At 35.1% G+C, this 14531-nt stretch overlaps 1 protein-coding gene across 3 annotated transcripts in view; it reads left to right on the forward strand.

The window, feature by feature from the left end:
* LOC118745524 overlaps positions 1-14531 on the forward strand; it is a 418331-nt gene that overhangs the window by 274745 nt on the left and 129055 nt on the right. For all 3 annotated transcript variants that reach the window (XM_036478973.1, XM_036478971.1, XM_036478972.1), the window contains exon 3: positions 14265-14473. In XM_036478973.1, the coding sequence (XP_036334866.1) occupies positions 14265-14473 (209 nt within the window). The remainder of the gene's footprint in view (positions 1-14264; positions 14474-14531) is intronic.

Raw genomic sequence — 14531 nt, forward strand, 5'->3', positions numbered from 1 at the left:
TATACAAGAATATCCTCCGCGTTCTATATGTCGTCGCTAGCTTCCCAATGTGTGATCGTCTCCGGTGTCTTCAAATGCTGTTTTGGTGATGGAAATCAACACTCGCTGCCGATGGATACCGCCGCTGTTATCTATCGATTCACTTGGGAAGAACTAAGCAAGCCGCTGATGCTTTCGCTGCTCTTTAAGCAAAGTCGGTCTAGCTGTACTCTGGCGTGATCGCAGGTCCGCTATCCTTTTTTCCGCTTTGCTCCGTATATATTTGGTTGGGTTTTCTTGCGCCGCGGCGGTGCTGGTACATAATTGTTGGCATTGTTAGTGTCGTTCGCTCTTGTTGACGAAGTACATAATCCGTTTACGGTTCGATTTGCTTGCTGCTATTCCGCTTTACATGCCATTTGTTTTTCTGCATATGAATATATTTATGTTTGTAGGTATCGGTCTATGTAGGAACCAGTGGCGTGATTTTGTTGTTTGTACTTGCTGCTATTCCGCTTTATATGCCATTTGTTTTTCTGCATATGAATATATTTATGTTTGTAGGTATCGGTCTATGTAGGAACCAGTGGCGTGATTTTTGTTGTTTAGAGGGGCGCAAGGGTTTTGTGACACCTCAATTTGCGAATAATTTAGAGCGTCACACAATATCAATGCCTATAAAAATTATGTAGGCAAAGCCAGCTTCTATGCCCGTGTTTTGATAAAAATATGATTTATCATTACTCTTGTATATTCCAAATTCTTTTGGTTTTCAAAATTACATGCGGGATTTGGAATTTTGTCGTCTTTTCGTTTGTAAATATGTCACTCCTTATATAGAGACATAACCCCAAGTAAAAAAAATTGGGTTTATGTCAGTACAGAGATTTTAAAATTGGGATTATGCCACTTGGGGCTATGTCACGGCACCTTTTCACATAGCGTATTCACCAGCAATAACTGTCACTCGCACAGATAAAAAGGCAAAACAGTTGCCTTAATTTCACAAATGTACGAAATATTCAATAGGAAATATACTAAAAATTGAAATTGTATTTAATGGCTTCGACAGCTGTTTTCCCAACTTTGAAACGCCGTTCACCCGAAATTGTTCCGCATTCATGATAAAGGGACCCATTTCCTTGAACGAAATTTTTCGCCGGTGAAATTTTTCACCGAATATTCATGATCAGGCTGATTATGTTTTTTTGTTTAGCGACATACTTATGTATGACCAGATTATCTGCTTTTTCGAGCTGAACTATCCAAAACGTAATTAAGAATACAAAATTCCTCCCCTGAAATCAAAGTTATAAAATAATCCTGTATTAAAATATAACTTTCACCTCTGCAACCCTGGTTTATAGATTATTTTTTGTTAATAGAGGAGAAATGGCAAAGACAAAAGGTATAAAAGCAATGAACGCCGCTAAGCAAAAACGCGTGGTTAATGTATTTTTATTTAAAAATGTGATGCAAATTACTATCATGCATGTTTACATACCGTCCGCTTCCCGTATCCTCACGTTGTTGCAATATTTTGTAACCCAAGTTTCAAAACTCGTTTTTTTCTGACATCAATAAAGCTAAAAACTGAGTAAAGCTTCTACTGAAGAGGGGCTTCACCAGGATATTTGGCAATTGAGGAAATCGCCAACGGCTCTGATGCTAACTCCAATTTTTGTAGTGATATGGATGGGCAAACGATGGGTAGACAAGACCGTAAAAGAAAAAGGCAGCGATTTAGAAACGGAGAAATATTTACAGCTACCCCTTATACCCAGACAAGAAGATCCTTTAGTATGATGGAAGCATAATCGCAAAGAATTTGTTTATACTGGCAATGAAGTATCACTGGGCAACACCTTCCTCAGTGAACTCAGAAAGTATGTTTAGTGCATCGGGTAGCATTTATGTTGAAAATATAAATAGATTTTAGCCCGATAAATCGGAAATGTCTCTTTTCATAATGAAAAATATTAAAATATTTTACTGGTATCTAACATTAAATCGGATTATAAAAATAAAAGGAAAAATAAATTTCTGAACTAGATTTTTAAATTGAATCTTTCAAAATCAACATCCGGTAATCCGGCCGGATTTTAGGTAGTATCCGGTCGGATAACAGAAAAACGGTCGGATAAGCCGGATACCGGATATCTTCCGGATACCAGGCACATCCCTAATTATTTGGCAAGTGGACCCAAGTCCTCCCCCCTTCCCACCCAACCAAAAGTCTGTATCCGCCACTGCACGGTTGCCATGGCAGCAAGCATAAAATTTACAAATGCCATTGCAACTGCAAATCCCAGACCATTTCCACAATATCCTGAACAGCCCTATTCTGTTTAATATTTTTATTGCAAAGAGAGCGTGAGGCAAGTTAGTCTTCTAATATGTTTAAATCTCGCTAAATATCCTCCAATTATTTATTTATTTATTAGCCAATGAATACAAAATTCTTACTGACTAGGAAGGCTAAGCTATAATTACTTAAAATTATCGCTAAAACATAATGTTATAGGACCCCTCGGAAGCGAGATATCCAGACCACTACACTGATTAAGCTCAGTTAATGTTCTAACTAAAGGCGAATTAAGAGTATAATTACATTTAACCCTTGGTATACAGAAGAGATCCACACGTCTAAGACTTCTCGCCGGAACATTAAAATTTATCCTACTCAGAAGTGCAGGGCAGTCAACAAACCCATCTATAACACTAGTCACAAAAGAGCAAGACAAAAATGCCCTTCTGTTATTCAAGGATGACAAGTCTATGAGCATGCACCGTGAGCTCTAGGATGGAACTGGTTCCGTGAATTTGAAAGAAGAAAGTGCAAAACGTATAAACGATTTCTGAATACCTTCTAGTCGACTAATATGTATAGCATGGTAAGCAGCGTTGCCAGGTGGACATTTTTAACGTCATTTGGACGTTTCTTGTATCTTGTTGACGTTCGGACGTTTTTTGTGTAAAATGACGTTTTTTAACTTCCCAGTAATTTTTCTCTGTTACTAAATCTTGTAAGTATAACTGATTTTTAATTATTTTCTTAGTAATTCTTTACAAGCTTTGTGTTTTGCAGCAGCTTCTTCAAAAGATGTTTATCGTTTGGACACAAATGACTTAAATACGATGCAAACCAAGCGTACGCGCATTTTTTTGGATTCTTGGACTAAGGATCCCGCGTTTAAAGGTTGGTTTTGTAAACACTTGAAGTTGCGAGGCTTATTGAAATGGTTGCAATTGCACATTAAAAGCCAAATCAGGAAGAGCTGATCTATTGCAACACGAACGCTCGCAAAAGCGCCAAAAAAACTGTAGCTGCATAAAAAATCAGAAAAAAGTAGGCGACTTTTTTAAGACTTCATTGAAAATGTAATGAACGCAAAAAAGGCTGAAATATTGCTATGTTCCTTCTTAGCACAACGTAATTTACCATTTTCGACAACCGACCACCTAACCAACTGTCTACAAGAAAAAAATAACAATAATATTAAAAAATCAACGCGATTATTTAGCAACTTAAAACTTGCACATTATTATCCTGGAAAATAATTGGCTATCAAACTGCATACTCGAAAAAATTCTTAAAAATCTGAATAAAAAGTTGAAAATCTAGCTGAAACTTTGCAGATTTTTATAATTTATGCACAAAGTTTGAAATATGTGTTTATATTTGGTTTGTTATATAATGAGCTAGGATTTTATGGAAAAATAATAAACATGAAATAAACAAAAGAAAAACAGCCGCAATCGATCAAAATATCGATGACTTAATCAGCTGATCACAAGTGTATGTATAAAATTATTCTTATATTAACGATCTCAAACCAGTTTAGAATGAATTTTAAATGTGCTCTTTCGAAATTACATTTTAATATACCTTACATACATACTTATGTACCTTTCTATACAATAAAAGTTTAATAAGATCAATTCTGTGTGCATACATTTGAAAAAGACGTTTTTGGGTAGGAAATGACGTTTTTTCAGACTAAGAGGGACGTTTTCTCATGCTGAAGACCTGGCAACACTGATGGTAAGGTCTCCATATAAAAGTGGCATATTCCAGCCGTGATCGAACACAGGCAGTGTAGAGGGTTTTAAATGTATACAGATCAGAAAAACAAGAACAATTATGATGAATAAAAGCAAGCATAGCATACGATTTTGAAACTGTGTAGGTAATATGAGTGCAAAAAGTGAGTTTGGCATCGAAATAAATCCTCAAGTCTTTAATTTGCTCCACTGATCTCAATTCAACGCCGGCAATGTTATACGAGTTTCGAGATGTTATAAACCATTTGGAAAAAGTCATGTGAAAACACTTCCTTACATTTAAGGATAGACAGTTTCTCTCGCACCACAGGTTAAGTTTGTCTAGATCAGACTAAAGGGCCAAAGCGTCATGCCTACATTTTATTGTCGAATAAATTTTTAAGTCATCAGCATATAGGAGGTAATTTGCTGAAGAAAAACATGTACTAACGTCATTGATAAATAGTACAAATAACAAAGGCCATAGTATACTACCCTGAGGTACACCAGAGCTCGCAGTAAAAGGTTAAGAGACTGTATTGTCCAGGACAACAGTACAAGTTCTTTCAGATAAATATGATTTTATCCAAGATAGGAAGGTTGCGTGAAAACCCATACAAGCTAACTTAGAAATCAAAATCTTGTGGGACACCCTGTCAAAAGCCTTAGCGAAATCTGTATATATGGTGTCCACTTGATGCCCCGATTTAAACGCTTCGTGACAATCATCAACACACAATGCCAAGTTGGTTACAGTAGATCTTCGTTGAACGAAGCCATGCTGGCTCGGAGAGATAGTACTACGAACAGCAAAGTCTAATTTGGATTTCACGATAGACTCAAAAAGCTTTGCAGTGGAAGTGAGTTTTGAAATAGGTCTATAGTTAGCTACATCATTTTTATTACCATCTTTGAATATCGGCGTAATTGATGTTTTTTCCATGCATCAATGAATACACCGGATAATAGAGACTTATTGAAAATCTGAAGTATTGGCTCAACCAGAGATTTACAATTTTTCCGAAGGATGACAGATAAACCGTCGGCATCCGTTAGCATTGAGGGTTTCAGAGCTAAGATTCCTTGTTCGACATCATTAGTTGTGAGGGACAAATTACCCAGAGACAAGTATGAGTTTGTGGCAAGAAAGTCTTCAATATGAGGTGAATTAGAATTGGCGACATAATTCGAACTAAAAAAACCAGCAAATAAATTTGCAGCTTCCTCCAAAGACTTATCAGCCCGGTCCTTAAAGAAAACTGACGTCGGAATATTTGAACTGGATCTTTTTTGCTTGATGAATTTCCAAAAAACCTTAAGATTTCTTGTAATGTTCGACTCATGGTTGTTAATGTACGACTTGTATGGCTTTCTGTCCAATTTATTAAAACCAGGGTTTGAAAATGCTGTAATATTTTTATTTAATTTGCTTTTGCGGTGCTTTAACTTCGGCATATATGATATCGAAAGCAAAGCAAAAGCAATTCAGAAAAAACAAATGTTTTGGCTGCCGTTTTGCTACGAAATTTCGAAAGCAAATTGTGGAAGCACAAAGACAGCGCAGCAGCAGCAAATCAACAGCAATTTGACTATAAATTTGCTGCGAAGCATCGAATTGGCAGAAATAGAGGATATTATATGTATGCGTGCGCAAATCCACTAGTCGCTTACCCTGATAAGCTTTGCATTGATGGCGGAGTTAATATGTACTTAGATAATATACCATGCTGCAAAAGCGTCATGTGTACAACACAGCCAAGCAGATAACAGCACAGCAAAAGCACTATCACAGCAAGTCGAAAGCAATAAAATTGTTTAAATAAACTGCCCATAAAAAAACAAAATAAACTTTTCAAAGTTACAGAAAAAGCAAAGCAGTTCGAATCAAAATGGAAGATTGTAAAGCTAAGCAAAAGCAAAAATAGTAATGCTGTTGCTGCTTTGCTCGCAGTTTTTCAAACCCTGATTAAAACTATCCAAATGCTGCTTGTGGAATATTTGAAGCCTTGTATTTTTTATAGAATCTATTTTTTTGGTTTAACAAATGCTTCAGCTCCTTTGTGTACCATGGCTGCTTATAAGTTTTAGATGAGTATGCAGGAATGTTTAAATATTTTACATAGACCATGAACTTTAGATTTAAAAATGTCAAAGCATTTTTCAGCCTCAAATCCGCAAAAAGACAATTTCAGTCAACATTGTCAAAAAAACCCATTTTGTACTGCAATGTTGCGTTTGTTATAATTAAACTGGATATTATTGCTTCCTGGAGAGGTGCTAAAAAACTCGTACGTTCCAAGATTAATACTCATGGGGTATGGTGGCAACTAGCTGGCGAAATAGGCAAAAGACATTCACATATTATAGACTGAATGTTTTGAGAGATAAAAACTAAATCTAAAATACGATTCAAACTATTAAAGATATTATTTATTAATATTTATCATAATTCAATACCAAGGAAATTATCAATTAGATATAATTCTACTATACTGTTAATATTTGAAGGTGTAAGCATTAAAGTGTTACCTAAATAAGGCCAATTGACATTAGAAAGATTGAAATCACCTAGCACACAAAGCTGACTATCCCCGATTACATGCGATTTATAAATGTATTCATTGCTGTTAGGCGGTATATATGGAGTTACAATATGAAACTTCCTTGATGCACCATTTAGACATACACAGATTTGGTCTAGTAGGCTGTCACAATTAGCAAGCTTAACTAAAGAAGCACGAAAACTCCGGTGTACAGCAATAAGAACACCACCACCCCTATTGCAACAGGATTTGATGGGATTTCTATCTTTGCGGAAAACATCAAACAAATTTGGATCGAAGAATTCGTGGTCAAAAAAGGTCGGGTTCAGCCAGGTTTCGACCAAAACGAAAATATTAAAATCCAGATGCGAGCTCAACCTATATACCGCTTCCGACTTCGTTCGCATATTAGAGATATTTTGATAGTATATGCTCAATGATTTTTTGCACAGATGCGCAGCAGAATGATTTGCACTATAATTGTGTTGCTTGAGGTTTTTTATGCTGAAAAAAACGAAAAGGGCGTACAGTGACATTAGTGGGCCAAATCTCAGGATTCAACAGCTTATCAATTGAGGTTTCCTCGACTACAAGCTTGAAGTTTATGTATTTCAAGCTACTAGCTGAGGTTCCTTTCTTAATTAGTGAGTGGCACAATAAAGAGCTCTTTTTAATTCCAGTGTGGTTTTCAATGTACGCTTTCACATCATCTGTAGTTACCGACGGCATAAAATAAGAGAGATGAATCCACCTTATCTGCGCGGCAACTTTCAATTCCGCATTTGTGTTAGCCAACAACACGCATTTCGTTCTTTCTGTTGCCTTTCCTACGTGTAACATTGATCCAATTGTATTTTTGTGCATCGGGATGTGAAGCAGCACTAGTTGTCATCTCCACATTAGACGAGTCCGAACGAAGGCCAGAGCTTCCCAATGCTCTCATGAGCGACTGTATTATTACCAGCCACACACATACCACATTCAAAATCAGCTAATTTTTAAGCGTATTTTTCGTTCATAAGCAATATAACAACCAAATAACGGTGCATTAATTTAACAACGAAAATAACTATTCTCATTTTCGCTGTTGGTGTTTCCCACAGGGTAGGAGTGTGATGTAATGTGGAACGATTTTCCGTCATACCGGTTTGTCTCCAATAAAATATTTGACAAGGGATGACGGAAAATCGTTCAACATTACATCAAAAAATAAATACATAATAGGCATCTAAACGTCAATATAACAAAGGTATTACGTATGCATGTACAGTTATGTTGACAAAAATAGTAGTAAAATGTTTTGACAAGTTTTGAAAACTTTTTCTTGGGTTACTAAATTTAATTTTTTTATAAAAATATAGTTAATTCTATAACAAAAAGAAAATATCCAAGCTGTTAAGTTGTGCTTGTTTGTGCTCTCATTTAATATCTTATTTTGCAAGAGTTTTAACATTGATTAAAATGAAAAGTATCAAGAGACGTTTGGTCCACAATTTAAAGTTAAGTAAAATATCAAAATTTCTTGTAATATTGATTAATTTAATTTAACATTATTAATTGTGTGTGCCGAGTCTTTTCTTTCGTATAATTATATTTTTGTTGTCAATTGATTCCGTTCATCCATAATTACAATTGTTTTTGTGCACATTTATTTTGCTCTGTTTGTCATTTCTGCTATTTCCGAAGTCGATTATTTAAATTCTTTAGACGGTCCAGAAATGGTTTTTCTGAAATAGGGAAAGATCTGTCGACGCTTGATGAAAAATTATGAAAAAATGTTTAAGTCTTTCACATGCCTCCAAACTCCGAGGAGAGTCGAGAAAATAAACGTAGGCATGTTGGTAGTCCACCTAAAATGATAGTCATTGAATCTACACAGAAAAATCCTCCATCTCAGCCCTTAGATCTAATCAATCTTTCTTCTCCATGCCCTCGGTCATTGGAGCCTCCGCTATCTAAAGCCATATCCACTAGTTCTACGTTTAAAAATAATAACGACAATCAAACTGTTGATCTAACAGTGTTGTCATCGACATCTAAAGCTGCCCTATCTAACATAGGTCCTCCGAATAACTCGGAATCCTGCATATTTGAAGTCACTACCAAAACGTCGGTTGTAATTTCTCTTTGTCTCTAGATTTGCTAAAGACACTTCTTCGGATGATATAAAGTCGTAAATATCGACTAAGACTAAAACTAAAGATGTATTTATTCGTAAATTTAATTTTAAATACGATCGCGATATTTCATCTTTTAAGATTTATGTAGCTGCCGAAGATTTTGATTCACTACTAAATAATTCATTTTGACCGACCGTGGCGTTTGTTCGCGATTTTGAGTATAAACCTAATAAAAGTAATAACAACGTTGCTAAAATTTCTAATCTTAATTCTGATTCAAAAAAACTAATTTAAGAATTTACTATCAAAACGTTAGAGGTTTGAATACCAAATTAACTGACTTATTATTTCCCTGACCGAAACATGGCTCAAACCTAGTACTTTAATTCCTAAAATTTTCCAAATGAATATTATAGTTATATAAAGGTGCGACCGCGAGGGCAGAATCGGCGGTGTTCTTTTTGCGGTGCATTCGTCGATACCATCCGAGGAAGTTAGTGGTCCTGTCATTGAATATACCGAATTTAAATGTGTACGCGTACAGGCTGGTAAGAGTTATGTTTATTTAACTATTTGCTACATCTCTCCTAATTCTTCCATATCAGTATATACACAGCTAGTTTCTTTATTTGAGTCCGTAAATGCAATGCTTACGCCTTCCGACTACATGATTGCTTTAGGTTGATTTTAATTTGCCACACATTTCATGGAACATTACTGACACCGTTGTTATACCAGTTTCATCTAGGGATAGCTTCAATGAATTTCTGGAGGAAATGGCTGAACTTTGCCTAAAACAAATAAATATTTGTCCAAATAAGTTTGGAAAGTTCTTGGATCTCGTCTACGTTGATTATGTTCCAAAGTCTTCTATTAATCGGATGATCCCCTAGTTTTGACAGAGGATGCATACCATCCCGCTCTTGAGTTAAGCTACGAAATCATAACACATAGCATTACATAATAATATTTAAGTTGTATAGTTCAAGTACTAGGTATGTTTTTGCAAAAGCTAATTTCAGAAAAATTAACAAAGAACTTTCAAAGTTATCTTGACCAATATATATAGATGACGTGGAGCGTAGCGTTGAACACTTTAATGATACTGTTTTCAATTTGTTTCGAAAGTATGTTCCAAAACGTAATATTGTTCAGGAAGAACCAACACAATTATGGTTCACTAAAGATTTAAAAAAATTTAAAAATAAAAAGTCACATTGTTTTAAACTGTGTAGAAGAACGGGCTTACGCAGTGATTACATAAAGTACTCGGTTTTGCGGCATAGCTACTTTCCACTAAATAAGAAATATTATGTTTCATATTTATGTAAAATTTAAAAGAATTTAATTAACAATCCTAAATCACTTTACGGTTTCGTAAATCCAAAGCGTAAGGTACATGGATTTCCGTCCGCTATGCACTATCGCAATACTGTGTCTAGCGACAGCCAACTCATTGCCAATATGTTTGCCCAGTTCTTTAGGTCCAATTATTCTGTAGACTCTCCTACAAGTGGAGACTATCCGTATGAACTCTGTTCGATTAACTCAACTTATATTCCAGTAATATTTTCCGATGAAGTTTAACACTATTTAAAAACCTTAAAAGCGTCATTTAGGCCTAGACCTGATCGTATTCCGACCTGTTTCCTAAAAAACTGCGCTGAGAACATCTGCGAGCCTTTAACAACTTTATTCAACTTGTCACAAAACATGGAGTTTTTCTGTCAGCCTGGAAGGGATCTTTCATAATACCACTTCACAAAAATGGCAGCAGGTCTTCTATAGGAAACTATCGAGGCATAGCGAAGCTCTCCACTATCCCCAAATTATTCGAAGCAATTATTGTTGATCAGCTGACATATTCTATATCTTCTTCAATTTCACAATCTCAACACGGGTTTTCTAAAGGAAAATCTACTATCACTAATTTATTGGAGTTTACAACTCATGTCTCAAACGGTTTTAGAAAAAATGCTCATACCGATTTGAGTAAAGCCTTTGACAAAGTATGTCACTCGTTACTCATCCGAAAACTCGACCTAATCGGCTTTCAGCCCAGTCTTCTTCAATGGATCTCTTCTTACCTCTCCGATAGAACACAGAGAGTTATTTTTAAAAACTGGTCTTCCAATATCGTTAAAGTTTCTTCTAGGGTTAATTCATTAATGATATTTCTTCTATAATAAAATATACAAAAATTTTAATGTATGCCGATGATGTGAAACTTTTTAAAACATTGTCCTCTATCGAAGAAAAGTCTTTGTTACAAGCGGATGTAAGCAACGTGGTTTATTGGTGTTATGCAAACTATGTGCCACTAAATCTTAAAAAATGTAAAGTTATGCGTTTTTCTCGAAAGGCAGTTCAATCAGCTGTTTATTTATTATCAAATTATAATCTGGAGAAGGTATCCAATTTTGTCGATCTTGGTATCTCAATGGTTACCGAACTCAATTTCAACCTTCATATTAATGTTACAGGCAATGGCGCGTATTCATAGTCCAGCAACTAACAGGTCTTTAAAAAGATTGTAACCGGTAAATAAAGTTCCTGTCAATTTTTAAACCCTTTTCGCATTCTGTGTACTCTTGTAACCGGTAAATTTTGTTACCATCTCATAAGCTGGTAACAAATTATTGCCCCGTGAAATATGCAATGCCAGGATTTTCACAATTCTTCATATCTGAATTGCTGAATATTTTAACTGCATTACCAACGTACCTAGAATCGCTGTGACAAGAACTGGTAACATTTTTTGGTAATACAATTTTCCGGTTACAAAATCTTCAGTAACGTGCAGAATAGACCTGTAAGTCGAAACTAACAAAGTTGCAACTTAAATTTAAGTACCAACTTAAAATTTACCTCTATTGATAGTCGCATTTCAGACTTCTACTAAGTAGTTTCGACTTGGTTTACGATATAGCAAAACGAGTGTGAAAATGTATCGATTTTTCTTTACGATATTTTGGAAAAATTACATTTTTAATAAATAATGTCAAGTTTGATCATCCGTTTATGTAATTTTTATTTTCATTGCATGATTATGCAAAAGAATAAGGTATCATTTTCTTGTTAATTGTGTGAAATAGCCAAAACATACGCAGTGATGTGAAGTCGATGTTTATCGAAAGCATACAAATAGTAGATATCTAAATGTTATGCACAAATTTACTTTAAAAGAACTAGCGTGAAACTGACTTATTATTTGAGAATTTATCTAAATTATTCCCATTATAAAATAGTGATATAGCTTTATTCGAATTGTAATATGCTTTTAATTTCATCTTCCGATTAAAATGGATCGATCTTTGTAAATTTTAATTGGAGATTATTCAATATTATCAAAATTACCCTCTACCAACTTAATTTTTACATATTTCGTCTATTTTCCCTTAATTTGATAAAATACTTCTTCCTAGTTACGACTTAGTTGCAGCTGCAGTCGAAACTAAATTTTAAGTTGGTACTTAGCCAGAAAAGTCGAAACTAAGGCGACTATGAATAGCTTTAGTTGAGTACTAAATATGACTATGAATATGCGCCAATAAAGCCAAAGGCGTTTTTGCATTTGTAAAGCGATAGTCAAAAGAGTTCAAAGATCCTTATGTTACAAAAGCTCTTTTTACCACTTTAGTTAGTTGTTGGAAAAGCAACAAAAAATGTGCCAGATTTTTACGTAGCAACTTCACACATAAAATGCTACTCATCGTGAGCTCCGCTAATGCATTAAATATTTGCAATATCTTTTGAGCTTTAATTTTTGAGAATCTGAAAGAAAACAATAGCTAATGAAATTAGCAGATACCTACATTTTGTGAAACTTTAGTGCTATTTTCCATTTTTGTATTTTACAAAATTTGCTTTCGGATGTAGACAAACAACAGCTGTTATTTTAAATTGATTTCTTACACATTTGTGCCCGGAAACAAGATCCGGACTGTTTCGGGCACTCGTGGGACCCCGCGGGTTTGTGTCGAAAAAATCTATAACTACATAAATACATATGAGCACTATTGCCAACTTGGTGCTTTTCGAACGAAATTAGGTGCTTTTCTGTATTTAAAACGAGAAATTTTTTTAGTTTAGTGCTTGGTGCGTTTTTTGGTGCTTTTGATTTTAGTTTAAAGACACCAAATCTGTAAATCTTAAAAAAGAGAGGAGCAAAATTTATAGCAATCGTAAGTTTTGTAAGCAACTTTACAAAAATGGAAACAAAATCATGTCACAATGACAATCATAAGCAAGAGAGCATACGTTTACCTACAAAATATGTGGCAGCACTTTCTATCATGTCAGACTTACATTCGGTAATTCGCCACTGCTGGAACCTTGAGTACACAGCTTTTTTGACACAAAAATATTTCTATGAAATAAGATACATACATTAGAAAGGGAAATCAAATTTCGTAAAATTTCCTTTAGTTCACAAGATCATAAGAGTAGTGTAGATTTAAACTACCACATAGTATTTCATGAAGCTTCATTTCTTGTTTTTGTTTTCGTTTGAAAAAATTAAGTAAGAGGGGAAAAAATTACATTAAAACAGTCAGGGAAAATTAATCAATTCTGCTCACATCTTAGCGAAACGGCAACGCTGGACACAGCTGCAAATTAGAAAATAAGAACAAGAATCTTAACGGCGCTTGGACGAAAATGTTTGAATTTAAAGAATCAGAATAAATTCGACCGTCGAGTAAGGTCGGTGTTTTTGGCAAGCTGCGTGCAATTATTGTTGCAGCAAACTCGGAGAGAGCGAGTTTGGCGATTCTCACAGCAAACTATTTTTTTTGGGCCAAACTCCTGTAAAATTAGTGTTGCTATACACAAAAATTTTAGGTAATTATTGTTATACACAAAAATTGCAGTGATACCGAATGACAGATAACTGAATTTATGCTGTAGGCGCTTCAAGGCATAGGGCACAGTTAATTGCCTATACAATATCATAAAAAATATTAATTTGTGCACAATATGTACATCTGAAATTTTTATTTCGTGTTGGCAATAGCCATGAAAATCACAATCAGCGATATAACCACCTCCGAGCAAACTACGCAGCCGCCATTTAATTTGACAAACAAAAGCTTGTCTGCATAACACCGACCTAAGAAACGTTGATTTTTATTAATTTGAATGTAGGGATCTACAATATTTTTCTTTTGCATCCAAAGTCCATTTAATACTCCAATAAAACTTTGGTGCCATTTTCGAGAAAATGCGCGATTTTTTTCGGGTTTTACTGCTTTCTTTAATTCAAAACTTGGGAACACTGCATATGAGCTCTGTTCTACACGAGCCCACGGGTGCACAAAACAGAGCGAACACGCTCAATATTTGGATCGTAAATGATTTCATCCTTGTTTACGAAACCACCCGGACTTTTTGGTTACTTGCGTTCCTCACGCTAGATAGCATTTTCTTTACTCTCTAATTACCGGATTTAGCCCTGGAAGCATGTGGAGCAGAGCCATGTATGCAATCGTTAACGTAGTTTATTTTCTAAATATTTAAATTTAAAAAATGGGTAGCTAATACGTTCATACATAGATATTATGTATTTTTTTTTTAACAGGTTCCCGGTAAATTTACATCAAAAACATCACATACACGAATGAAAGACTCGGTTGGTTACGCAGCATCGAATGGTTTCGAAAGGTCACAGAGATTTACTTTTCAAAGTACAATACGTTTGCTAGAAAAACAGCGTTTAGCTGAACGGCTTGTCAAAGATGCTGAGCTGCGGGAGGCGCAACGGAAAACTGAATTGGAAGCGATGAACCGGTAACTATTTCTTTCAAATTCGAAAATACGTTCAGTTAGAAAATACTAATCCTCAAGG

The sequence above is a fragment of the Rhagoletis pomonella genome, unplaced genomic scaffold, assembly GCF_013731165.1.
Source record: "Rhagoletis pomonella isolate Grant_MI unplaced genomic scaffold, Rhpom_1.0 Rhpom_scaffold_00009, whole genome shotgun sequence".
In the NCBI taxonomy this organism is placed as follows: Eukaryota; Metazoa; Arthropoda; class Insecta; order Diptera; family Tephritidae; genus Rhagoletis; species Rhagoletis pomonella.